At 40.7% G+C, this 25,469-nt stretch overlaps 1 protein-coding gene, 1 long non-coding RNA gene and 1 pseudogene across 8 annotated transcripts in view; 2 read left to right on the top strand and 1 right to left on the bottom strand.

The window, feature by feature from the left end:
* Positions 1-1,832: 1,832 nt before the first annotated feature.
* Positions 1,833-19,307, bottom strand: LOC138842345 (uncharacterized). 3 transcript variants are annotated; one of them, XR_011376754.1, is made up of 3 exons: positions 19,085-19,307; positions 8,950-9,106; positions 1,833-3,022 (listed from the first exon to the last, which is right to left on the bottom strand). It is a non-coding gene; the product is annotated as an uncharacterized lncRNA (long non-coding RNA). The 3 variants fall into 3 exon arrangements; XR_011376755.1 differs by having other exon boundaries at positions 19,072-19,307; XR_011376753.1 differs by lacking the exon at positions 19,085-19,307 and adding an exon at positions 18,162-18,866.
* On the top strand, positions 7,007-8,194 carry LOC115861691 (small ribosomal subunit protein uS7m pseudogene; annotated as a pseudogene).
* The window catches only part of RCOR3 (REST corepressor 3), a 51,196-nt gene continuing 44,032 nt past the window's right edge, over positions 18,306-25,469 (top strand). The window contains exons 1-2 of one of the 5 annotated variants that reach the window (XM_060294512.2): positions 18,306-19,276; positions 19,668-19,724. In XM_060294512.2, the coding sequence (XP_060150495.1) occupies positions 19,108-19,276; positions 19,668-19,724 (226 nt within the window). In that variant the 5' untranslated portion in view covers positions 18,306-19,107. The remainder of the gene's footprint in view (positions 19,277-19,667; positions 19,725-25,469) is intronic. The other 4 variants (XR_009563056.2, XM_030872948.3, XM_030872944.3 and 1 more) reach the window with 4 other exon arrangements.

A 25,469-nucleotide genomic window follows, 5' to 3' on the forward strand; every position in this document is an offset into this window, starting at 1 on the left:
ATGTCCAGACAAAACTATAATTCAAAAAGATACATGCACCCCTATGTTCACAGCAGCGCTATTCACAATAGCCAAGACATGGAAGCAACCTAAATGTCCATCAACAGATAAATGGATAAAGAAGATGTGGTATATATATACAGCAGAATACTACTCAGCCATAAAAAAAAGAATGAAATAGTGCCATTTGCAGCAACATGGATGGACATATGCAGTAGGGAAGAACCTTTTGTATTTTATTACAAGTTAATCACTAAAGGGATGTTGCCTATAAGCTTAAATTATACATAATGGCCCATCTCTGGGAATCCTGCTTCCCAGGTAATGAACTTTAAGCTAAAATACTTTTGTTTAGCTCACAGGAAATAACATGACCAGGCCCACCTGTGAATGACTGCAGGGAAGAAGAAATTAACACATCCCCTCCAGAGGCTGATGGGAACCAGGAAGTGTTTGACTTTACTCTCTCCCCTTTTAGTATAAAAGAGCCTGAATTCTAACTCAGGCAAGATGGTTCTTTGGGGCATGAGCCCACCATCTTCTCTATTTGCTGGCTTTCGAAATAAAGTTGCTATTCTTTGCCCCAACAACTCGTCTCTTGATTATTGGCCTGTTGTGCGGTGAGCAGTACAAGCTTAGACTCGGTAACACCTAGAGGTTATCATACTAAGTGAAGTAAGTCAGAAAGAGAAAGACAAATACCATATGATATCACTTATATGTGGAATCTAAAGTATGACACAAATGAACTTATCTACAAAACAGATTCACAGAAATAGAGAATGGACTTTCGGTTGCCAAGGGGGAGGTGGTTAGGGGAAGGATGGATTGGGAGTTTGGAGTTAGCAGATGCAAACTATGATATCAATATATAGAATGGATAAACAACAGGGTCCTACTGTATAGCACAGGGAACTATATTCAATATCTGGTGATAAACCATAATGGAAAAGAACATAAAAAAGAATGTATATATATGTATAACTGAATCACTCTGCTGTACAGCAGAAGTTAACACAACATTGTAAATCAATTATACTTGAATAAAATAAATTAAAAAAAAAGAAATATACAGGATAGGCTGGTTTATGCTCCACAACAAGAAAAGCCACTGCAATGGGAAGCCCGTGCACCGCAACAAAGGGTAGTCCCTGCTCGCCACAACTGAAGAAAGCCTACTCGCAGCAACAAAGACACAACGCAGCCAAAAAATAAATAAATATAAACACTTTATAAGAAAAAATGTTTAAAAAAATAAAATAATTTTGAAGCTAACTTTGTTGGTGCTTGCAAAGAAAAGTTACAGAGAAAGGTTTCATGCTTGAGCCTAATGCTACAATGAAGGAAAGGCAAATGAGCAAAGAATGCTCTACCTCTCTAAAAACTAGAATCCTAAGTCAGGCGTAGGGCAGCCTGAGGCAGGCCTAGGAATTGTGTCCGGCCTGGTATGAGGAAAAGTTTGATCTAAAGGATCAGTGTAGGGCTATATTTCTGCCTGTAATTTAATGGGGTTTCAAAAACCAGTATCAAGAGTTTGTGTGGTTGGAAATGAAAATCTATTAAGAAAAATTAACAGATTTGGGATGATTCCCTCTGGGGGAGAGAAGAGGATGTTTCCTGTCTTTAACCATGGCTCTTAGAATCTTTTGTGCAGCATTTTACAATTTACATGTTGCTTCCATATACATTATCTTATTTTGATCATGACTAAGCATTTACCAAACAGGTTAGATAATAAGAAAATAATCAAAATGAGTTTTTCCTTTTTAAATGAGATTTAAACACATTTTAAAATTATTTTTATAAGTACAGATTGAATATATTAAGTTTCAAAATTATCATCATTATGGCATAAAGACTATAACTTTTTATTACATAGCACAGATGGTCCTCCTCAGTTTTAGACATGGTTGAAGTTAAGGGAAAATAAGGCAGAGCTAGCTGACTGGCTGTACCTTTGGGAAGCCCAGTCTGTCCCAGGGAATGTCCACAACTCAATTTCGTTGTAATATCCAGAGCTGGTGTAGCTTTCAGGTCCTTCCCCATACTAAACAAACACTCAACAAACCTGAAAAGAGTATTTCCCCATTGTAATTAAGAAAATTATTTCCTGTTTTATAAATATTCAAGGATATTGTGACACAATAGAGGGAAACAGATAAATACATCATTTCAATGAAGTATTGTAGTTATTATCAACGGATCTGCACAATCTACTCAGGGGAGTAAAACCCATAGTTTCCCTGGGGTGGAATCAGAGATGATCTTATGAGAGAACTTCATCTTTAAAAAAATCATTGCAATACCAGAGAACATGCATAATAGCAGAATTGGGATACTTGATTCAAATAATAACTAACATACTAGTATTTCTGTTTTGAAGCTTTTTAATTCATAAAATTAAAATGTAATACTAGGAATTTAATGCAGTTTAAATTTTAAAATCATACATTAAGTAAAATGAAAAATTACAAAAATTTAAACATTAAATATAAATCATTACCAATATCAGTTGTTGGCCGGTAAAATAAAGTGTTACAAACTAATATACACACTACATGAAATAAAGAAAATGTAATTAATCATGAAAAATATAAGATGAAATATGATATCTTTTTTTAAAGAAAGATGTTTCTTTAAGTGTCAATTGGTTTTTATTAGACAGTGAACTTATTTTTGTGCACATTTTTCCAGTTGCTGAGAAAGCTCTTTCTAATTCTACACTAGTTGGAAGAGGACATATTGGTTATTAGCTAACTCCATATATTTTCTTTTTACTCCATCTCCAAAGATCTCTGTCTCTGTCTCTATCTCTTGTTGACTTTGATGACATATTTTTAATAGCTATCTTTTCCATGGGTTGTGATCTTTTTGTTGACAGCAAGCTGTTGTTCTAATTCTTTTAAAAGAGATATTACAGTTCTCTTTTGGCTTCTTCAGTTTCATGGTGGGATTCCATGCAGAGAGTTTCTTGCCTTAGTTTCAATACTGGCATTTTCATATTCTATTTGTTCAGAAGTTCCTGGAACACAAATAAGTATTATTCTTCCAACAGGAGATTTTCCTTTCAATTGTCATTAATTCTTCCTCTTAAGAATTATGGAGGCAGTGAAGAAGTTTATCTAAATAAGTGAAACAGTTTGATTAGAAATTGTAATCCAGTTTAATATGTAAATGACTCAAATTTCAGACATTTTTAGAATAATGGTTTTATTCCAACAAAAAATACTGATCTTCTGGTACCTTAAAATATCATAGTATATGAAACACTAAAAAATTTTTTAAAAACCAATATTGGGGCTTCCCTGGTGGCACAGTGGTTGAGAGTCCGCCTGCCGATGCAGGGGACACGGATTCGTGCCCCGGTCCGGGAGGATCCCACATGCCGTGGAGCAGCTGGGCCTGTGAGCCGTGGCCGCTGGGCCTGCGCGTCCGGAGCCTGTGCTCCGCAACGGGAAAGGCCACAGCAGTGAGAGGCCCGCGTAAAGAAAAAGAAAAAAAAAAAACCAATATTGCATTTACTAGCTTAAAAGTAAAATGTAATCCACATAATACAAGGCAGATGTGCGGTTCAGTTCTAGCATTAAAAGAATCACAAATCCAGCAACCTGAAGTAATTAAAATAGAAATTCAGATCTTTACTATACCCTCTGAAGAAAATCCCTAAGGAGAAAACTTACTTAAAACTTCAACAAAATCCCCTTTCTTTATCACAATTGCCTGGAACACATCTGGAAAGTTATTCAAAAGTCTTTCTTCTTTGTTCATTACCAAAGTTCTCAGAACTTTCATTTGAACACATACAGGGTGAATTCTTGTCTTCCCATTATCCTTCACCTTCCAGAATTACCATTTGTTCTTTTATTTGTAACCCTCCCTTCTTTTCCATGAAGGTCTCCTGTGTCCTCAGGTTAAAGATGGAACGGGAGGTAAGGGACTTGAGGTAGGTCCTATATTCCTTCAAGGAGCATGCCTACATTGAGAAAGAGGAAGATAGAACAGTAGCCTGAGGAGGACACAATGTTGAGGGAGGGATTATTTTTTGCATTGCTTTTGAATATAAGAAACATTAACATGTTTATAAGACATGGAAAAGGGGCCAAATGGAAAGACAGAGATTAAAAACACAGAAAAGATGGACTAGAATAACCCAAAGATGGAGGTCCTGGGCCTTTGCACATGCTGTTCCTCTCTTGCCCAATACTCCCTTCTATTTATTCCATCTGGCTGTCTAGTGCTTGTTCTTCAGGACTCAATTCAGACATCAGGTCCTACAGAAAGTCTTATAGGATCTCCCCTCCATGTTTCCATAGCTACTGAAGCTCATCCTAGTGTGGCCCTCACCCCTGTATTTAACGTCCTTGTGCACTCACAGACTCCATCACTAGAGACCAGGTCTACAAAGCAATCTTGAGAAAGAAAGACAAGAGTTGGAGGAATCAAGCTCCCTGACTTCAGAATATATTACAAAGCTACAGTAATCAAGACAGTATGGTACTGGCACAAAAACAGAAATATAGATCAATGGTACAGGATAGAAAGCCCAGAGATAAACCCACACACATATGGTCACCTAATTTATAACAAAGGAGGCAAGAACATACAATGGAGAAAAGACAGCCTCTTCAATAAGTGGTGCTGGGAAAACTGGACAGCTACATGTGAAAGAATGAAATTAGAACACTTCCTAACACCATGCACAAAAATAAACTCCAAATGGATTAAAGACCTAAATGTAAGCCTGGACAGGAAAAACACTCTTTGACATAAACCACAGCAATATCTTTTTTGAACCACATCCTAGAGTAATGAAAATAAAAACAAAAATAAACAAATGGGACCTAATAAAACTTAAAAGCTTTTGCACAGCAAAGGAAACCATAAATAAGATGAAAAGACAACCCTCAGAATGGGAGAAAATATTTGCAAATGAAGCAACAGACAAAGGGTTAATCTCCAAAATATACAAACAGCTCATGGAGCTCAATATCAAAAAACCACACAACCCAATTAAAAAATGGGCAGAAGACCTAAATAGACATTTCACCAAAGAAGACATACAGGTGGCCAAGAGGCACATGAAATGCAAATCAAAACTACAATGAGGTAACACCTCACACTGGTCAGAATGGCCACCATCAAAAAAAATCTATAAACAATAAATGCTGGAGAGGGTGTGGAGAAAAGTGAACCCTTTAGCACTGTTGGTGGGAATGTAAATTGATACAGCCACTATGGAGAACAGTATGGAGTTTCCTTAAAAAACTAAAAATAGACCTACCATAATGACCCAGCAATCCCACTCCTGGGCATATACCCTGAGAAAACCATAATTCAAAAGGACACATGTACCCCATTGTTCATTGCAGGACTATTTACAATAGCCAGGACATGAAAACAACCTAAATGTCCCAAAAATGAATGGATAAAGAAGATGTCGTACATATATGCAATGGAATATTACTCAGCCATGAAAAGGAACAAAACTGGGTCATTTGTGGAGATGTGGATGGGCCTAGAGTCTGTCATACAGAGTGAAGTAAGTCAGAAACAGAAAAACAAATATCGTATATTAATGTGCATATGTGGAATTTAGAAAAATGGTACAGATGAACCTGTTTGTAGGGCAGGAATAGAGATGTAGACGTAGGGAATGGACATGTGGACCTGGGGGGAAAGGGGTGGGTGGGACTAATTGGGAGATGATGTTTGACATAAATACACTACCATGTGTAAAATAGATAGCTAGTGGGAACCTACCATATAGCACAGGGAGCTCAGCTCCGTGCTCTCTGATGACCTAGATGGGTGGGATGCAGGGGTGGGAGGAAGGTCCAAGAGGGAGGAGATATAGGTATACATGTAGTTGATTCACTTCATTGTACAGCAGAAGCTCAAAATTATGATAGATAAATGTTTGTGGAATAATGAAGAAATGAATTTTAAAGACTCTAGATTCACTGAATGTAGTTTGTGACTTACTTGCTCCTTCAAACTAAGAAATTGTGAAAAAGTAGAAAAAAAGTTAAGAACCAGGAAAGCCATTTCTGGTTTATTAATAAATAGGAAGAAAAATATGAAGACTGAGTTAGTCTGAAAACCTAACAACTTAACACCTTAAAACACAGCGTTTGCTTTATAATAGTTAAAAATTTAAAACATTTGGTTGGTTAAAATAATTGCATGTATATTTATATTTTATTCCATTCCACAGAAATTGAAAATAGTTTTATATGTGTTTGTAGAGAAAAAAAATACACAATTACATAAGACTTGTTTAAAATAGTATTATTCACAGTGAGGTGTTAAACCCCTAAGGATATTCAGTGGTGGGTTCACAAAACTTACAAAGTAAATATGCCATATCTTCCAGAAACAAGAGTGTTACAATGATTTTTCCTCTGGGAGGGTGGGGAAGGAGCAACCTGAGAGGTAGGTTGGGGATGAATACTGTTCTCCTTAGTATACATAGCATAAAGAGGCTGTGATGGTTAATTTCATGTGTCAACTTGACTGGTCCACAGGGTGCCCAGATACTTGGTCAAACATTATTTTGGGTGTTTCTGTGAAGGTGTTTTTGGATGAGATTAACATTTAAATCCTTAGCCTGAGTAGAGCAGATTGCTCTCCCCAAGGTGGGTGGGTCTCATCCAATCAGTTGAAGACCTGAATAGAACAAAAACGCTGAACTACTTCTAAGTGAGAGAATTCCTACTGTTTGATGGCCTTTGAACTGGCACATCAGCATTTTTCCTGCCTTCAGACTTGAGCTGAATCATTGGCTCTTTGGACTAGAACTACACCATCTGCCCTCCTGGGTCTCCAGCTTGCCAACTCACCCTGCAGATCTTGGGACTTCCCAGCCTCCATAATCACAAGAGCCAATATACATATGATAGATAGATGGATAGATAAATAGATAGATGATAGATAGATCCATCTTCTCTGAAGAACCCTGATCAAAACAGAAGCCAAGAACATTCATACTTGACCTGTTGAATTAGAAATGATTCCTTTCCCAGAGTCTTCACTAGTATTTACTAACTTCGGTAAACAAAATAATAACCATTCCATTTCCAAATTGTTTTTGTTTGTTTGTTTTTTGGCGGTACGCAGGCCTCTCACTGTTGTGGCCTCTCCCGTTGCAGAGCACAGGCTCCGGATGCGCAGGCTCAGCGGCCATGGCTCACGGGCCCAGCCGCTCCGCGGCGTGTGGGATCTTCCCGGACCGGGGCACGAACCCATGTCCCCTGCATCGGCAGGCAGACTCTCAACCACTGCGCCACCAGGCAAACCCCATTTCAAAATTGGCCTCAAACTGAGATTGACATAACATAAAAATAAATTGTAGAATCCAGGTGGTAGGTAAATTAATTCTCCCTGTATAATTCTTTCTACATTTCTGTATGTTTGATGATTCTCATAACAAAATATTGAGGAAAAGAAATTTATTGGCCAGCCAAGTTGGCTGCCGCCGCGGTGAAGGCTGCACAAGGATGGTCGGGCTTGCTGCTGGGCGTGCGGAGTGTTGTCCTGCGGCTTCCAGGGCTGACCCAGGTGAGGTGGAGCCGCTATGGTCCTGAATACCAGGACCCCCAGATTGCCAAGGCATATTACCGCAAGCCCTCGGCCGAGCTGAATGAGGAGGAAAAGCATGAGCGGGAGCTCAGGAAGACTCCGGTTATCAAAGCTGCTCCAGCGACGAAAACAAGCTCTGTGTTTGAAGACCCAGTGATCAGTAAATTCACCAACATGACGATGAAAGGAGGAAACAAAATACTGGCCAGATCCCTCATGACGCAGACTCTGGAAACTGTGAAAAGGAAGCAGTTTGAGAAGTACCACGCTGCTTCTGCAGAAGAACAGGCAACCACTGAACGCAACCCTTAAACCATCTTCCAACAAGCACTGAAAAACTGTGAGCCTGTGATTGGGCTGGTACCCATGCTCAAGGGTGGCCATTTCTATCAGGTCCCTGTGCCGCTAGCCGACCAGCGTCGCCACTTCCTGGCCATGAAGTGGATGATTACTGCATGTAGGGAGAATGAAGCTCTGGCGGATGCTGATGCCGGAGAAGCTGTCTCGGGAGCTGCTGGAGGCTTTTCACAAGCGGGGCCCTGTGATAAACAGAAAGCACGACACGCACAAGACGGCCGAGGCTAACCGCGCGCGGGCCCACTACCGCTGGTGGTAAGGGGTGGGCGGAGGAGCTCGGAAGAACACAGTGCGCTCTGTTGCAAGAAACAGCGTGAGCCACCTCCATGTTGCAGAACACCTGTGGGTTAAGCGTATACTTCCCTTTCAAGGGCAGGCGGGCCTCATAAGAAGGATGGAGCAGCATGTTTACTGATTGTTAGTCCTTTCTTTGGGGGCTAGAACTCGCTTTCCCTGCCCCATCTCCTTGCAAAGAGGGGACATATCAACTTGGATTTCCCCCAAGAAACTTAGGGCTCATCCAGCCCTTCTCTTCCTTCAGATTGGGGTGGATCTTTGGGTGATATGAAAGGAAGGAGAAAAAGTATCAGAAAAAGTTTATTAGAAAATCCTCATCCTGAGCTAGTGTAGCATGTGATGTGGCATTGCCATTCAGTGAAACCAACTGGAGGAAACATGCTTGGTTCCAAAGTGATCCTTGTACAAAATGTATAAAAGGCAGTTTCTGATGTGGAAAAAAAAAAGAAATTTATTTTAAATGCACAGGTTGTGAGAAAAAAAACCTTTTAGGTTAAATAGGAAAATGAATGTTTATAAAGTAAATAGAATAAAGTGGAACAAAATCCTTACTAGGATTTTAAATCAATTGAGTTTAATTCAAATCCCCCCAATTCCAAAACGGCAGTAACAAGATGCCATCTCAGCAGATGATCTTGACCCTTAATTCATAGACAAGAATGATACCTTCAGGCATGAAATACCCCAAATGTCCAGCACCCTCTCCTACAGACTTACCTACAAGTATCTCCTTTTTAGGAGGATGAGGTGTACTGCCTCTTGGTCAAGACCACCTTGTCCTTGTCGCTCCTTCATTCTTCAACGTTTTGCTCCATCAGTTAATCTCTCTCTGCTCTTGTTTCTTCAGCTCCTTTCTCATTACTGGTTTCTTCCCCTACAATATTTATGAAATGCTTAAGAATCTACTTTTCCAAAACATCCCTTCTTTGTCTCAGATACACAAGATAACTATTTCATGGAGATTCCTGTTTAGAAGATTCTGGTCTTCCTTGGGTAATGCTGGTCTGTGAACTGTTTGTTACTGACCAGAGATTGAGATAAGGAAGTTTGATCAAAGTGTAAAGCAACTACACCAATAAGCACGCAGTTTCATTCAGCGGACTTTTTTTTCTTTTAAGTAAGATTTTTCTCAATGAAATAAACAGTGTGTTCGTTTATATTCTGGAACCTTACCTCACTATGGTTACGGTCTAGTAATGAACAGTTTGTGGACTGGCACCCGTCAGTGGACTACACATCGAGTAATACTGATTGGAGTGACAAGAATGCAAATCTCACTATATCCCCACACCAACATCCTACCCCAGTCAAGTAAGACTGGGGAGAGAATTGTCAGAATTAACTCAGTTTGGTGTTCAGATTACACTTCTAAGACATAGATCACGTATGTTTGAATCAACATGCCTCTAGAAAACGGTTTTTCAAACTACAGATCCTGACCCAAACTACTTGCTAAGAATTGTTTTATGGAACTTTTGATTCAGTTATATTTATATATTTTTGATAGGTTATTGTTTAAAAATATTCATTCCCCTTATCTCCGTGAGTATACTTTTCTGTCCTTGACTTAGGGCTTGCCATTGGCTTGCTCTAGCCAGTGGAATGTTAGATGTGACATGCTCAAAGGTTTGAAGAATATTTGTGCAACTGGGCTTACTATTTTGCACCTCTGCCATTTCCATAAGAAAAATATGCTCAGGCTAGTCCACGAGAATCAATAATAGGATGAGAGACACATGGGGCAGAACCACCCAAGCTAGACCCCACCAGCCAGGATCAGTTTATATCAGCTAACCACCCACCAACCCACAGACCCATGAGCAAGTCCTGCCAAGATCAGCCGTGACACCCAGCTGAGTCCAGCATAGATCAGCTGACCCTAACCAACACACAACTGAGTGAAAGAAATGCTTGCTCTTGTATATCCCTAAGATGTTCTGGCTGTTTTATTACAAACAAATAGCTGACTGATACACATTTATATGTCTGTATTGGGTTGACAATATAATATGTATTGCAGTGGGTAACAAAAGGTTTGAAAGCCACTGGTCTAGAAAAATACCATGTTTCTCCTGCACTCCTTGCTATTTAATGAGCTTAAAGGAAGTTCCTGTCTGGGAGTGGCTGCTTGCAGTAACAAAGAATGAAGGTAAACAGAGAGAGAATAGAGCTGAGAGATGAGAAATGAGGGTGGGGAGGCAGAAAGAGACAGAGACTTCATAGCAACAAGCCTTTATTTTATATGCTGAGGTCCCTAAAATTGACTGTTTCCTGTTGCTTCTTCGTAGAGAAGCTTTTCTCAGGTTCTAATACAATAGTATTTATTAATAGTATTAAGTCCTGGTTTTCACACTGGCATATATTCATTCTGTTTATAATCCATCTCCTTGCAGTATTCTTAGCTTAAATCATATATAAAATTAAATGTTGGAAACAAAGGATTTTTCTTCACAATTTAATTCATCCTACCCATTATCATTACATCTCAAACTATAAAATGTTGGATGCTTCACAGAGGCTTAAATATCTTATAATTAAAACACTTCAGTTTCAAAATGCAATTCATGGCTCAGAAGTAATGAGAAGTAATAATTTCTAATAACTGTCTCAATTAATAACTCCCATTACTATAAATTTTATATTTACCATGTTTTCAGTACTCCATTTAAGAGGGCTGCCCACCAGGTGAGGGTTACAGACCAGTAAGGTGAGTCATCCACAGTAAGGGACAGTGGAGGGACAGTGAGGAGGTAAAGGCCTTTTTTGAGGCGGAGGGGGATTTATTTTGTTTTTTATTTTTGAATTTTATTTTATTTTTGAATTTTATTTTTGAATTTTATTTAGTTTTTATAGAGCAGGTTCTTATTAGTTATCTATTTTATACATATTAGTGTATATATGTCAACCCCAACCTCCCAGTTCATCCCAACCCCGCCCCCAGCCCCCTATCCTGGTAAAGGCCTTTTGAAGACCAACAAAAACACCCCCAGAATTTGGAACTGCCATAACCAGCGAGTGTTAGAGAAGCAGCAGTAATGACAGAGTGAAGGTTACCACCCTAAGAATAGTGAAGTAAGAAGACAATCTGCCTCCATTCTTCTTCTTCCCTGGACCCACTTCAAAGGGCTGGGGGATGACAGGGGGGAGGGTCCCATACCCACTGCAAACCCCACAAATTTGGCCTATGTTAAATAGAACCGCATTACTCTGATAACCAAAAGTAATGGAATTAGATCAAGATGTAGCTAAGAAACCCTGTATCCAGAGGGAAAGGGGGACTTTTTAACAGTTACTTTTTAAAAATCCTGTTTATATCCTAATAAATCGAGATTCTTTAGGGAACCTCTTTCTTTGTATAGTTATCTCTAGGAATATTTCTATCCAAAAAAGAGACCATTGTATATATTTGGGGTGCCATCTCCTTGGTCAGTTCTGGAGAAGCTTTGATTTTACTTCTAATCTCTATATTTAATAATAATAATTAACATCTGAATATTTACTATGTGCCAATGACTGTGTTTTTGTCAATGTCTAAGTGCCAAATTTATAGATTATTCTATACATTATATTTAGATTACTATCTCCAATCTCCCAGAATTTATTTTAGGAGCCCCTAATCTCATGAGCAGCATGTTTCTGAAACATTTTCAAGTTACTTTCACAAGTCAATTTAATGTTAGTTTGTATTCATTTCAGAGGTTGACACATCTAATCTTATCCCTGGATCTTCAGATTACCTCACAATTTGGATTCTATAGTTCCCTATAGACTGGTTTTAATGAATATATATATATATATATATTTGGCTGCGTTGGGTCTTCGTTGCTGCACGTGGGCTTTCTCTAGTTGTGGCAAGCAGGGGCTACTCTTCGCTGCCGTAGCTTCTCTTGTTGCAGAGCACGGGCTGTAGGCGCGAGGGCTTTCATAGTTGTGGCACATGGGCTCAGTAGTTGTGGCTTGCGTGCTTAGTTGCTTCGCGGCATGTGAGATCTTCCCAGACCAGGGCTAGAACCCATGTCCCCTGCATTGGCAGGCGGATTCTTAACCACTGCACCACCAGGGAAGTCCCTAATGAATATTCTTGCAAACACCTTTTTTTTTTTTTTTGCGGTACACGGGCCTCTCACTGTTGTGGCCTCTCGCGTTGCGGAGCACAGGCTCCAGACGCACAGGCTCAGCGGCCATGGCTCACGGGCCCAGCCGCTCCGCGGCATGTGGGATCCTCCCGGACCAGGGCACGAACCGGTGTCCCCTGCATCGGCAGGCGTACTCTCAACCACTGCGCCACCAGGGAAGCCCGCAAACACCTCTTTTAAGCAAGAAAAATTGATTTGTGAATTCTCTTTTATAATTTGTGAAACCAAGGGAAAGAAATGAATAAGTTGGTATATTCTGTACCAGGGGCAGAATTAAAATGTAAACTTTAAACTTTTCACTGTCTAGTCTTTTTCTTTCTTTTTTTAAAAAATTTAGCCAAACAAATCATTATAAAATCATATTTGTATGATTTAGAAGTTTAGCAAAATTGTTTAAATCACCTGCCTACTTTTAAAAGACTGTATACACATTTAAATATAATTCTCCCAGATGAAAGTCTATATTATTTTTAAAGACAGGAAGATTTCATAGTCTTCTTTCACAAACAATTCCAGAACTTAAAAAAAAATTCTTCCAGAAAATGCTCTTTATGTCTAACTGCGCAATTCATTCCTTAAACAAACATCTACTATGCATAGGCATTGTACCCAATGCTGAGAATATAAATTAAGACACTGTTCCTGACCTTAAAGATAAATTTCATTTATCACAGGTAGAAATGCCCACAGCCAAGTCATTTAGTATGTTGGGTAAGAAAGTCAGAATTCAAAAAGTTCTCAAAAGTTTCAGGTAAGCTAAAACAAGCCAGGTGAAATTAAATGGCAATACATTTAAACTCATTTACTGAGGAGGGAGGGGAGTGGGGGGGAAAAAAGGAAAATAAAAAATCTACTGGAGTCTAAGTGGGGAGAGACCAGGCAAAACACTAACAAATGTAAAAGCCTGGAGGATGCAGTTGATTCTAGATTTAGTAACCATGTGCAGTTGTTGCCAAGAAAGCTAATTTTAGGATGGATTAATAAAAATATGGTGCAAAGAAAAGGGGTCAAAATATTTCAAATTGATTTTGTAGCAATTAGATCTCACACTGTCGTGGGGGGTGTCTTATTCTAAGTATTCAACACAAACTAGAGCATGTTAATAGGACAGTTGAAGAGGTGAAGGGTCTGAAAACAGTATCACTGTCGATTTGTCAAAGAGAATGATGATGTTTACCCTAAAAGAGAAGCTGAAGTGGGACATGATTGCTGTTTTCAAATATTTAAAGGACCCATGTGACAGAGCTTGCTAGCTGCCTTTCAGTACTCATTTTTCCCTTCATCCTTAGCCACAGAGTCTTGATTCTTAGCAGAGCACTTTGACATCTCCCAGCCTCCTTTGAGGTTAGTGGGCCATGTGACTAAGTTCTGAACATTGATATATCAGCATAAATGGTATATGGTACTTCCAGAAAATCTCCTTAAAGAGAAGGGTGTGCCCTCCTGCATTTCTTCCTCTATCCTGCTGTGAGGAGTGTGATCATGATGACTGCCCTCTAGCAGCCACTTTGGATCATAAGGGCAAAAGTGACACTCCAGGAATGGAGGAGGGGTAAGAGAGAAGAAGTCTGGGTGCCTGACACCTTCATGGCAGTTGTTATTTCAGCCAAGGAGGTTCAACTTCTGGATCCCTTTTACATGAAAAGAAATACATTTTCATTTTGTTTGACACTGTTATTTGGGGTTTCTCTTATATGTAGTTGAGCTTTGAGTGCCAAAAAAAAAAAAAAAAGATATTTTCTAAGACCTAGACATCTTTAAAAAAATGAAATGATCTACTTTGTGATGCAGTTACCTATCTCTGTATCTGTTTAAATGGAGGCTGTAAGACTAGCTTCAGAAACGGTAAATATTCCAGGGGGTTAAGAGAAAGTGGGTTACCAGAACTCTGAAGTTTCTTTCAGCTCTTAAGGTATGATTTCCCCCCACCCCACCCCACCTGGGGATCAGGGGCTCTAAAAAACAAAACAAAACCACACAGCTCCTCCTTCCTGTTGAAAACATGCGTGGACTGTCCCCACCAGACCTGGTCCAACATAAGTGGCTTAATGGTGGGTAGTCTCCTGGCCATGCTGCCTGACTCTGTCTTGGAGTTAAACTTATTCCAAGACAGGCACTGCTAAAGTAAAAATAAAGGAGACCCAAAGAGCAAATCAATAAACTCTTCAGCAAAAGTGATGTCATAAAGACACTCACTATGAACCTGGAAATGAATAAAACAGGACCTCTGTGGAGGTCCTTCCTGTGTGCCTATTGTAGTTGGCGAATCAAGGTGTAGCCCACAATCATCACCATGCTTAAATTTTTTTCCTTTTGTAAAATGAGGATAAAACCCCTATCGCCTTTCCATCTTTCCTCTTCCATTCTACTTCCCAGCTTCTAATAACTGTAACATTACTTTGTTTACTTTGTTACATTGTCTTAATATTTTTTTTTAACTATATTTACCTGTGTTTTGTCTATTAAGTGATTCTTTAAATATTTATTTCCTCGGAACAGTAATACATACAAATTGTAAAAGAGTCCAACCGTGAACAGAACACACAAGAGATAAAGTCTCCCTTTCATCTCAGAGTCTGACACCCCATCCTCTAATCATGTATATAGGCTGCTATATATATTCGTAAGTATTTTCTAGAGACACTATTATTTTATCTTTTACATTTAGGTCCACAATCTATTTACAACTTTTGCATAAGTAAAATGTTCACATAAGCATCTGTTTGGGAACCCTATTCAGGTCCATTGGTCTACTTTCTAACATCTGGTAGTATAAATCCCCTAACTTTGTTCTTCCAGATTGTCTTGGCTGTTCTTGATCTTCTGACTTTCCATATACATTTTAGGGTCAGCTTGTCAATTTACACAGACACACACACAAAATCTGCTGGGATTCTAGTAGGGATTAGACTGAACCTATAGATCATTTGGGAGAACTGACATTTTTACAATATTAAGTCTTCTGATCCATGAGCATTGAATATCTGTCCAGCTACTTGGGTCTTCTCTAATTTCTCTCAATAACACAATTTTCAGTACAGAGTTCTTGTACCTCTTTCATTAAAATTTATTCCTAGGGCTTCCCTGGTGGCACAGTGGTTGAGAGTCCGCCTGCCGATGCAGGGAACACGGGTTCGTGCCCCGGTCCGGGAGGATCCCACATGCCGCGGAGTGGCTGGGCCCGTGAGCCATGGCCGCTGAGCCTGCGCGTCCGGAGCCTGTGCTCCGCAACGGGAGAGGCCACAACAGTGAGAGGCCCGCATACCGCTAAAAAAAAAAAAAAAATTTATTCCTAGGTGCAATGGGTGGGATGGTGCCCCAAAGACATTAGGTCTTAATCCCCAGAAACTGTAAAATGTTTTCTTATTTGGAAGAAGCATCTTTACACATATGATTAAGGATCTTGAGACAGGAGATAATCCTGGACTATCCAGATGGGCCGTAAATGCCAGTAGTGTCTTTACATAATAAAGAAAAAGGGAAATTCAAGACACACACAGAGGAGAAGGCAATGAGAAGATGGAGGCAGAGGTTGGAGTGATTGTGGCCTCAAGCCAAGGAAGGCCAGCAGACACCAGAAACTGGAAAAGGCAAGGAGCAGATTCTCCCCTAAAGCCTCTGGAGGGAGCGTGGCCCTGCTGACACCTTGATTTCAGACTTTTGGTTTCTAGAACTGTGAGAGGATGAATTCATTTTAAGCTACCAAGTTTGTGGTAATTTGCTACAGCTGCCACAGGAAACGAATACACTAGGTATTCAATATTTTTGGTGCATTTGTATATGGTATCACTTTTTAAAAAATTCATTTTCTAATTGTTTAGTGCTGGTACATAAAATATAACTGATCTTTACATACTGACTGTATCAACTTGCTAAAGTCATTATTAATACTAAATGGTTTATAAATTATTATAATTTTATATAGAGACTATCACCCTTTCTCCAAATAACAGGTTTACATATTTCTTTTTAACCCTTATATATTTCTACCTTGCCTTTTTACAGTCGCTGGGAGGTCTAGCACAATAGTGAATTATAAATTCTTATACATTTTGATTTTGTAACTATGAAAATGTACTGTCTGTTCCAAACTTAAAATATAATGAAAATAATATTAGAAAATTTTAATACAATAAAAAAGCAGCCAAACAAAATAATCAACATCCTTCTAGTTAACAAATCCAAAGGACTTTTCTTAAACCCCTCTCATGACTCTGCATCCTTAGATATTATTAACCCTTTTTAATGCTTGCTTCTTCCTTGTCCAGATTCTTTTCTTCCTCTAATCCCTTACAGACATCCCCCAAATTTTCTTAAAACTTTTCTCTTTCTATACTGTCCTTGTTCACTGTTGGGATACCATTTTGAGGCCTATTATTATTCTTCAGAATCCTTTTCTTCAGGGGCAAAACAGAAACTTCCTTCCCTGCCTTTTTTTTTTAAATGCCATACCCCAAGACCCTTTCTTCATCCGAGTAGAATGCAGTCTGGCCTGCTCTGCCTTCTTTGCTATACTCAAGAAAATCGTGAAATCTTCTCACTTTAAGGGTTTTACTAATAAATAAAAGTTACAGAAGTCCCCAAACTTTCACAATGTTTTGGTCCTGATCTATATATGAAAATTCCTTTCTGTAGAAAAGTGGCTGGAAGGTGTTGCAAAGTTGGGGTGTCAGAAAGCTGGCTGGCCAAGCAGCCTCAGAGTGACATTTATCTTTGTGAATTCACTCAGTTCTGGGTCTGGCCTTTGTGTTACATGACCAGAGATGCTGAATCATGATCATTAGAACTTGTGTATGAAAACCAAAGTACCAATGTGTTAATTCACAATGAAAAATATAACTGTCAAGGGAAACGACTATTCATTTCATTCGGCGAAGACATTCCTTGTAGAAAAATTATATGGGAATTAAAATAATATTCAGAACTGTATTTGGTAAGGAATAAAAGGTTTAGTTTTATGATTCAAATATTTAATGGCATCATATCAGGTTTTGATAGAGATGAAATTACCTCCACTACCAGAACCGGATAGGTTTTGTACCTGCTCAGGAGACCTTCCCCTTTAGACTGAGACGCTGTCAAATACTTACTTCCCAGGCTTTTCTTGGCTCAATTCCTGATTTAGACATTCCTGCTTTAGGGATGTTGTTTCTTTCAGTGAACTATTTTCTGGCCAGAGAGGCTTATTTTTGGTTCGATCCATTCTGCATTGACCTACTATAGAAATCTTCCAGGACAATCTTTATTTTTAAGTGTTTGAAGACTACCTTACTGTGGACCCCAAATACCACTCTGCATACATCTGCATACTAGATGTTCACAACAAGTCCTCACTTCTACTTACTGGTGAGCAAAATTTAAAAAAAACCAAAACCCCAAAAAAATAAAAAAAGAAGAAAATCCTAAGTAGCCCCCAACGCCAGGCAGCCTGGCGCAGAGCAGACGTCCTCAAATCTGGTGAACGAAAAATGCAGTTCCTACTCCTGCCTAATGAAATTCAGGAAAGCATTACAGAGCGCATCGCCTGCCAGGCTGGAAACCCTGCCAGACTGCAGCTCTGGCCTCACCTCCACTACGGGCCTCCGCCCTCTCCAGAGTTCTGCTCCAAGGCTCGACCGCAGGTCAGGCGCACTGAGAAAGCACCAACAGGGCAAGGACCCTGTCCTAATTTTATTTAACAACTGACAGCACCCACTCCCCTAATGAAATAGCAAAGACACACACACAAAAAAAAGGTAAGAGAAGGAAAACGGAGGAGAAAGGTTACCAAAAAAACCCAACAAAAACAACCACCTTTTAGCAATATACAGCTGTATTGCTCGGCACTGGAAACTCATCTCGGAAGCCTCAGTCTCTCCAGGGAATCAGGCCCCGGTTCTGAGGATCAGAAACAAAACTGCAGCGTCTGGATGGTTAGGATCGAGCCTACTTCTCCGGCCACCTCGGCCTCGGGACCCGAAGACCGCCCTGTTACTCCGCCCGACTCCACCGCGGGCAAGCGCACGACCCTAGCTCGACGCTGTTGGAGAAGCCATGAAACTGGGCAGCCGGTCCTCCGCAGCATCTCAAGAGGGCCGCGCTCCTGCCGAGGCCTGTCCTGACATCGCGCCGCGCAACCCCCCCAGAAAAAAGGGGGGCCGCTCCCAGAACTCGGGCGCCTAGGGTCTCACCAGGCCCTTTCTCAGGCCGGCCGCGTTCCTTCCGCCCAGATAGGGCAAAGAGTCCGGATGCCTCGCGTGCGCCTCCGCCCGCGCTCCGAAGCGCCCCCTAGAAAGGAAGCCCGAGAGGCGGCCGCGCCTCTACGGCGATTTTATTAGCGCTCGGTTGGGGTTGCCCGGTCCGTCGGCGAGCTGGGCTTCCCCTCCCCTCCCCCTCTTCCCCGGCGCCCCTCCTGCCCTCCCCCGCCCGGCGGCCGGAACCTCCCTGCGGGGCGGAGTGATACCGGCGGCGCCGTAGAGCGCGGCGCGGCCGAGAGGGGCGCCGGGGACTGCGCGGGGCGGCCGGCGGGCGGAGGAGGAGGGGAGAGAGGCGGGGCCGGGGCGGGTTGTTGTGAGGCGACTGCGCTACTGCCGGACCGGGGCGGTTATGGCGGCTCCATATTAACACCCTCCTCCTCCTCCGCCGCCACCGCCGTCTCCTCCTCCTCCTCCTTTCCCTCCCGCCCGCGCTCGTAAGCCATCTCCCCCTTCACCCTGACGCCTACCTCTTCTCCTCACCTTTCCCCCTCCCCTCTTCTACCATGCCCGGCATGATGGAGAAAGGGCCCGAGTTACTGGGGAAGAACCGATCGGCCAACGGCAGCGCCAAGAGCCCGGCGGGCGGCGGTGGCAGCGGCGCCTCGTCCACCAACGGCGGGCTGCACTTCTCGGAGCCCGAGAGCGGCTGCAGCAGCGACGACGAGCACGGTGGTAGCCTCGAACTCCTCCCAGCCAGCCCGCCTGCCCCCCTCCCTCTTCCCCTCCCCCAGCCCCCTCCCCTCGCCGCGCTCCCGCCCTCTCTCCCCTCGGAGCCCGGGCGCTGCGGTAGCCTCGAACTCCCGGTGCAGTGCAGCAGCACCCGCCGCGACCCCCGTCCCTCCGCCCTCGCCCAATCCTCCGCCCTCGCCCCCCCCAGCTCCCCGCCCCCATCCGCTGCCATCTCCCGGAGTGCCCGGAGTTAATATCTTCCCATCCACCCGCCGCTTCTTTCCTCCCTTCAGCAATTTTCATATTTTATTAAGTGTCTCTTCCTTTTTCTTTTTTCTTTCTTTTTCTGCCCCCACGCCTTTTTCTTTTTTTCTTTTTTGACCTTGCTTTGCAGATGTTGGGATGAGAGTCGGAGCTGAATACCAAGCTCGGATCCCTGAATTTGATCCAGGTAGATCTGTTTGCTTAAGCAAAATCCTGTCTCCCCTTTTCTGGGATTGGTTTAGGGTGGAAGGGGTAGCGGGCGGGCGGGTGGGGTTGGGGTCCGGGTGTGCGGTTGGGAGGGGATGCGGGGCTGGGATGGACAGGCATCTTTGGCGGGGAGGCTGTCACGCTTGGCAGGGCTGTGACACAGGGCGTGTGGGCAGATGTGTGCATTGCAAGGTTAACATGGTTCCTTTGGAGGCCACTTGCCCGCTGGTGGCATCACCTTTCTACCGCTTGAGCCCAGGGTGAACGGAGGAAGACGGCCCCTCGGCGGATTCGGGGGTCGGAGGCCGGGGGTGGAGCGGCTGCGGGGCCGAGAGCTAGAGGAGAGGGTGTGCGGGCTGTGTGTGGAAGAACCATGCAAATGTCAGTTGCCACACCACCGGCCCCCGGGAGCGGAGGCCCGCGCTCTGCCAGGGCGGCGATCCCCGGGCTGCTGTCACCGGCCGAAGCCGAGGGCGAGCCCTGCCCAACCCGCGCACACACGGGATTTTCTTTTTTCTTTCTTTTTGGCTAGGTGGTGTAGCTTTGGTGGCGACAGCTTTGCGGAGTGTAGGAGCCGCGGAGCGAATGGGATTGGGGGAAGAGGGTGGGGAGAAGCCAGAGGCACACCTCGCTCCAGAGCCAGCCCTGGGAAGTCAGACCACAGGACAGTGACTGCAGCTGCCAAGGAGACATTTTCTCCCCTAGCAGCCAGGTTCCAGCGTCCTCTGCCAACCCAGCTTGCGGGCTCCCTGTCTACTTTTCTCCAAACAGGCTCTCTGGCGGTCACGGGATTTCAGCCTGGACGGGGATTGGGCGAGAGTTCCGCATATGGAGGCGCCCTTGTTGGAGCCTCTCGGAGTGGAGCGTGTTTCCTTCTCCCCCCAGCCCACCACAGACCCTCTTCAGTACAGGCTTTGGGCAGACTTTGAAGGGGCTTCCCCACCCCCTCGCTTTTTGTTTTTGCCCATTGCCCGCGTATAGTAATGTGTCTCTGTCAGACTCTCGAATTCTATATTAGATATTAATAGGGCTTACTTGTATTTCTTGGGGGGGAAATAGCATGTTTATTTGATTATAGGGTCTCGGTGGGTATTTTCATTCCTCTCCTGCCCATTACTGCAATGCAAAGTGATATTTACCAACCATTTAAAGATTTTTAGGGTTTAGACAGCTTTTCTTGTCCCAAGGGAGAGGGTAAAATAATGTGTGTTGAAAGGATTGTCAGTGCAGGCTATTTTTCAACACGTAAAAACAATGATACAAGAGTGCTCACTAGATCAGAGTTGCCTTCTAAATGACATGGCTTTGATACATTTTATTCAAAAGCTGCCTTCTAAATCACATGGCTTTGATACATTTTATTCGAAAGCTATCAGTGTGTGTGCTGGAGGGCTTCAAATAATTTTAACTGTTGTGAAACTAATTTTCTTTATTAATGTAGCTAGTGGGTGCATGGCGCTTTCATATTACAGTGCTGCCTCAGGTTTTAGCTTGACATTTGGAAAGTGCTTGCTCTGGCTTAAGACAGACTGAATTAATCACTCATCTCTTATTTTTGTGCCCTGAGCAAGTCACTGGCCCTCCCTAAACCTCAGTTTCTCTAGCTGTAAAATGGAAACAAAAATACTTAGGGGAATTCTTGCCAAGGTTGTGTGAGTGGACAAATGGCAGTTACTCAGTGAAGATTAAATTTCATAATTGTGAAGAATGATTCTGCATACATTTATTCCTTTCTGATTTGGGGCTTTCATTGGTATCCTGCTTTTTCTAGAATAAACTTATTTCCACATTAGAACTCAGCAGTGTAATAAGCATACCTATCTTTTTTCCCCATTAGATAGGTTTATATTTCATAGACAACTGTACACAAGTTGATTAAGGATCTTGTATTTAAGACCCAGACTTCATGCTAGACCAAATTTATGCATGCCATAGCCTGATCACTGTAGCAACTTTTGGAAAAAATTTCAAGCAAACAAATACTGGAACAAATTTCAAAGTTTGAAAAATAATTCATTGAAAGTACAGAATACTTTTTATGTGGTTTCACATGGCCACTATTTGTATTATCCAATTTATGTTATATTTTGTCTAAGAATATTTGTCTAAGAATATTTGAGGGAAAAATCACAAATATTACAATTTTTAAAGTTATATTCTCAATAATTTACTCAGACTATAGTTGATACTTTTTATTAGAATAAGGACAAATATGATATTCTTCAATTTCATCTACAAGTATGCCTCAGAAATAATTGCAGGTTTGGTTCTAGACCATTGCAATAAAGCAAATGTCACAATAAAGCAAGTTACACGAATTATAGTTTTCCCAGTGCATATAAAAGTGTTCAATAGCATTAGGTCTAAAAATGCCATGTACATACCTTAATTAAAAAGTACTTTATTGCTAAAAAATTCTAACCATTTACTGCAATAGTAACATCCAAGATTGCAGATCACCATAACAATGTAATAATAATGAAAAAGTTTGAAATATTGCAAGAATTACCAAAATGTGACACAGACATGAAATGAGCAAATGCTATTGGAAAAATGGTGCTGATAGACTTGATCGACATATCTGTGAAGCACAATAAAACGAGTTATGCCTGTATTCATTTTCTCCTTAATAATCTGCAGAATATTGAACCCAAGGACACAACTAAAACCAGTTATCATTTAAACTTAGGTGGGCTTTTCTATAGTTGTTATAGGCAAATCTTGTCAAGCAAATGTAGATTATCAATTATTAGACACCTTTTACAAGGAAATTTTGAGCCTGTATGCCATTCAACATAGTACCATTGCTCTATCTTATTCTAAGTGTTGTGGTGGTGTGTGAAGTTTTTACTCCACGTCAATAAATATCATTGGGTGAGAACTTAAACATATTTCTTTGGAAGAGATAAAGAGGAAAAGATGTTTATTAATTAATGATAGAAATTGAGAAATGGTCAGCTCCTCTCCTTTTCTCTTCTTCATACTATTTAGTCTCATAAACCACTCAGTCTGTCTTCATGAAGATTGCCCACCCATAGCCATCCAAGTCATTTGGAAGAAAAATTCCTGAGGTATCAAGATTATGATGATCAGAATGTAGGAAAATTAAGAGGATTTTTTTGTGGAGGTTATTTTTATTGGAGGAGATGATAGAAATTAAGCACAGAAAGAATGAGTTATTAAAATGAGTATTGTACAAAATATGAGAAGAACTGAGATTTAAATTGGAATTATTGAAGTTAGGAGATTAGGAACAGTTTATGTTAATTGATGGACCATTGCTAAGAATGCCGTTATAAAAATTTACTAAGCGGATTTTTGATTCTTTTTTAGGTGACTCTTTTCCTTTTGATTCTTTGCTAGGCCCTCCCCAACTTTTATTTAGTGCCTACTGACTATGCTTACGTCACGAGGAGCAGTTTTGTGTGGTGATTAAGAGTCTTACCTCTTATCATATGCCTTTTAGCCACTATGGCATAGTGACCTTGGATGAACTGGGTACCTGATGTGTCCAAGCCTTAGTTTTCTCATTTGTAAAAGGGAGATACTCTTAACTATATGACAAGATTAAGTAAAAATTCATGTATATAAAGCAGTGGCATTCAAAATATTTTGCCTGCATACTCGTAGAAGAAATTTGGAAAAACAGATTCACATATTTTTAAGCTGACATCTGTTATTTGTCACTGAGTTTATTAGTTGAAAAATGTAATCTCCAGTGTACTGAAAATGTTAACACTTTGAAATAAAGTTCTTATATACTTATTTTAAATGCATCCAATTAAATGTAAATACGATAGTAATGTGGTAGTATCTATTTTATAAAATATATGAACAGTCTCCTAACATTGTTCCTTTTGTTTTTGAAATCATTTCCATGCATTTTCCTCACAGAATTTTATAATACATTTTTGTGCTTGAAAGTGCTTTATTGATCACCTATCCAATTTCTCTACCGTCATAGTATGTATTCTTGTGAACATAAGGTTCTAAGTGTTAAATCTCTTCTGGCTTGAGTTATTATAATTAATGTGTAATTAATTAAAGCTGTAATAGTCATGGTGCCTTGAGTAAAAGAGAGCTTTGCTGATGTTCGTTTGGCATCATAGAGGTTTTTAAATTTTAGGCAGTGTACTCTTGTAAGATTTGGGATGGGTGAGAGACCTGCCTTTTTTTTTTTAAAGTGAGGGAAGGGTGTTTGTGAAGAAGGAGGTCAGAAGTAGAATAAGTGTACAGCTTAGACTGCAGGTGATGTCTCAGGCAGATTGTCTTGGGAAAGAAAACAGGGAAGTTTGAAGTCCTGAAAATTGATTCCCAGAAAACTTATTAATGCTTGTGTACTGCTTGGAATGTCTTTGTTTACCTTGGTTTGAAATTGGTGAATTAAGAATATTTTTAAAATATTTGGAGTGTCTTACTGATCTCAATATTTAAGTTCTTTATATAGAATATTTGTTCCATGATTTCTATCAGAATCCTTAGTTGGAATGTCTTAAAGGAAATCTGCAAAGAAATAGAAGATTTATATTTTTGTACTTACTTTGAAACTTGCTATTGTATAGAAATCCTAATCAAAATTATACTTTTGTTGTTGGTTTTCCCCAAATTGGTCTTATAAATGTATTTTACCAACTGCAGTTAAGGAGATCTAAAAGTTTTCAGAAGGCTTGAACTTTTGTTTCATTTAATACTTAAAAAAACTGATTGCTCAATAATTTTATTTTCATAGCTGTTGAGCTACTATAGTCTTTTAAAATTGTGGTTGCTTGCTGTCTAAGTTTTGGTTTGTTTATTTTTGATCCATTCAGAAGATAGGCTACTTCTAAGGCCTTGGTTATTTTGTTGCAGAGTCAAATTGGATTCTCAGTATTATTTCTGAATATCAGACAGTTTTGAGGTATAATCTTAAACATTGTTATAGATAAAAGCAAAATAAAAATTGTGTTTTTGTGTCCTTTAAATATTTTGGTTTACTTCAACTTTTATGATGGAAAGGGTAAAGCTTTACTGAATGCAAATCATCCTGAGAGGTAAATTGTTTTTAATAATGCAAGTTACTTTCTCCTGTTCTTTTATAGGAGAGGAATCAGGTCTGAGTTGTCAGTAAAACAAAAAAGTCATTTCAGCTATTCAGTTTCATTTTCAAAGGGTTGGTAAGAGAGGTCATCAGCCGTTTGAGTTAGAGCCCCATGAGATTTTATACATTTATATTTTTATTTGATTGATAGGTAAGAAGAAGCCTTTCCAGAGTACAGAAAGAAGGGAACTTAAAGAACTGTCTTCAGTAAGCATATAGTAGTAATCATAAGTCTTAGGTAGTGCTTACCACATGCCAGGTACTTTACAAATATGAATTCACTTCATTTTTGAACAACTCTGTGAAGAAGGTGCTCTCATTATCCCTATTTTTAAAGATGGGTTAAACTGATGCAGAGACAGATTAAATAAATTTGCTCAAGGTGACAAAGCTAGGAAGTGGCAGAGCTGGGATGCAAACCTGAAGTCTGGCTCTATAAGTGGTTACACTCTTAACCATTATACTAAGCTATCTCTCATTTCCTATAAACATCAGTCATCTTTTGGTCCTAGTGGGACACATATATGATTGAAAATGGTGGAGCCCAATTCAAGAGTAGTCAGGGAAAGAACATTGTGAAATGCCTAATTAGGCATTCTCTATACTCCAGATATATACACCCATGTTAGAAGAGCTGTTAGTCTCCAC

Source organism: Globicephala melas, chromosome 1 (genome assembly GCF_963455315.2).
Source record: "Globicephala melas chromosome 1, mGloMel1.2, whole genome shotgun sequence".
NCBI lineage: Eukaryota > Metazoa > Chordata > Mammalia > Artiodactyla > Delphinidae > Globicephala > Globicephala melas.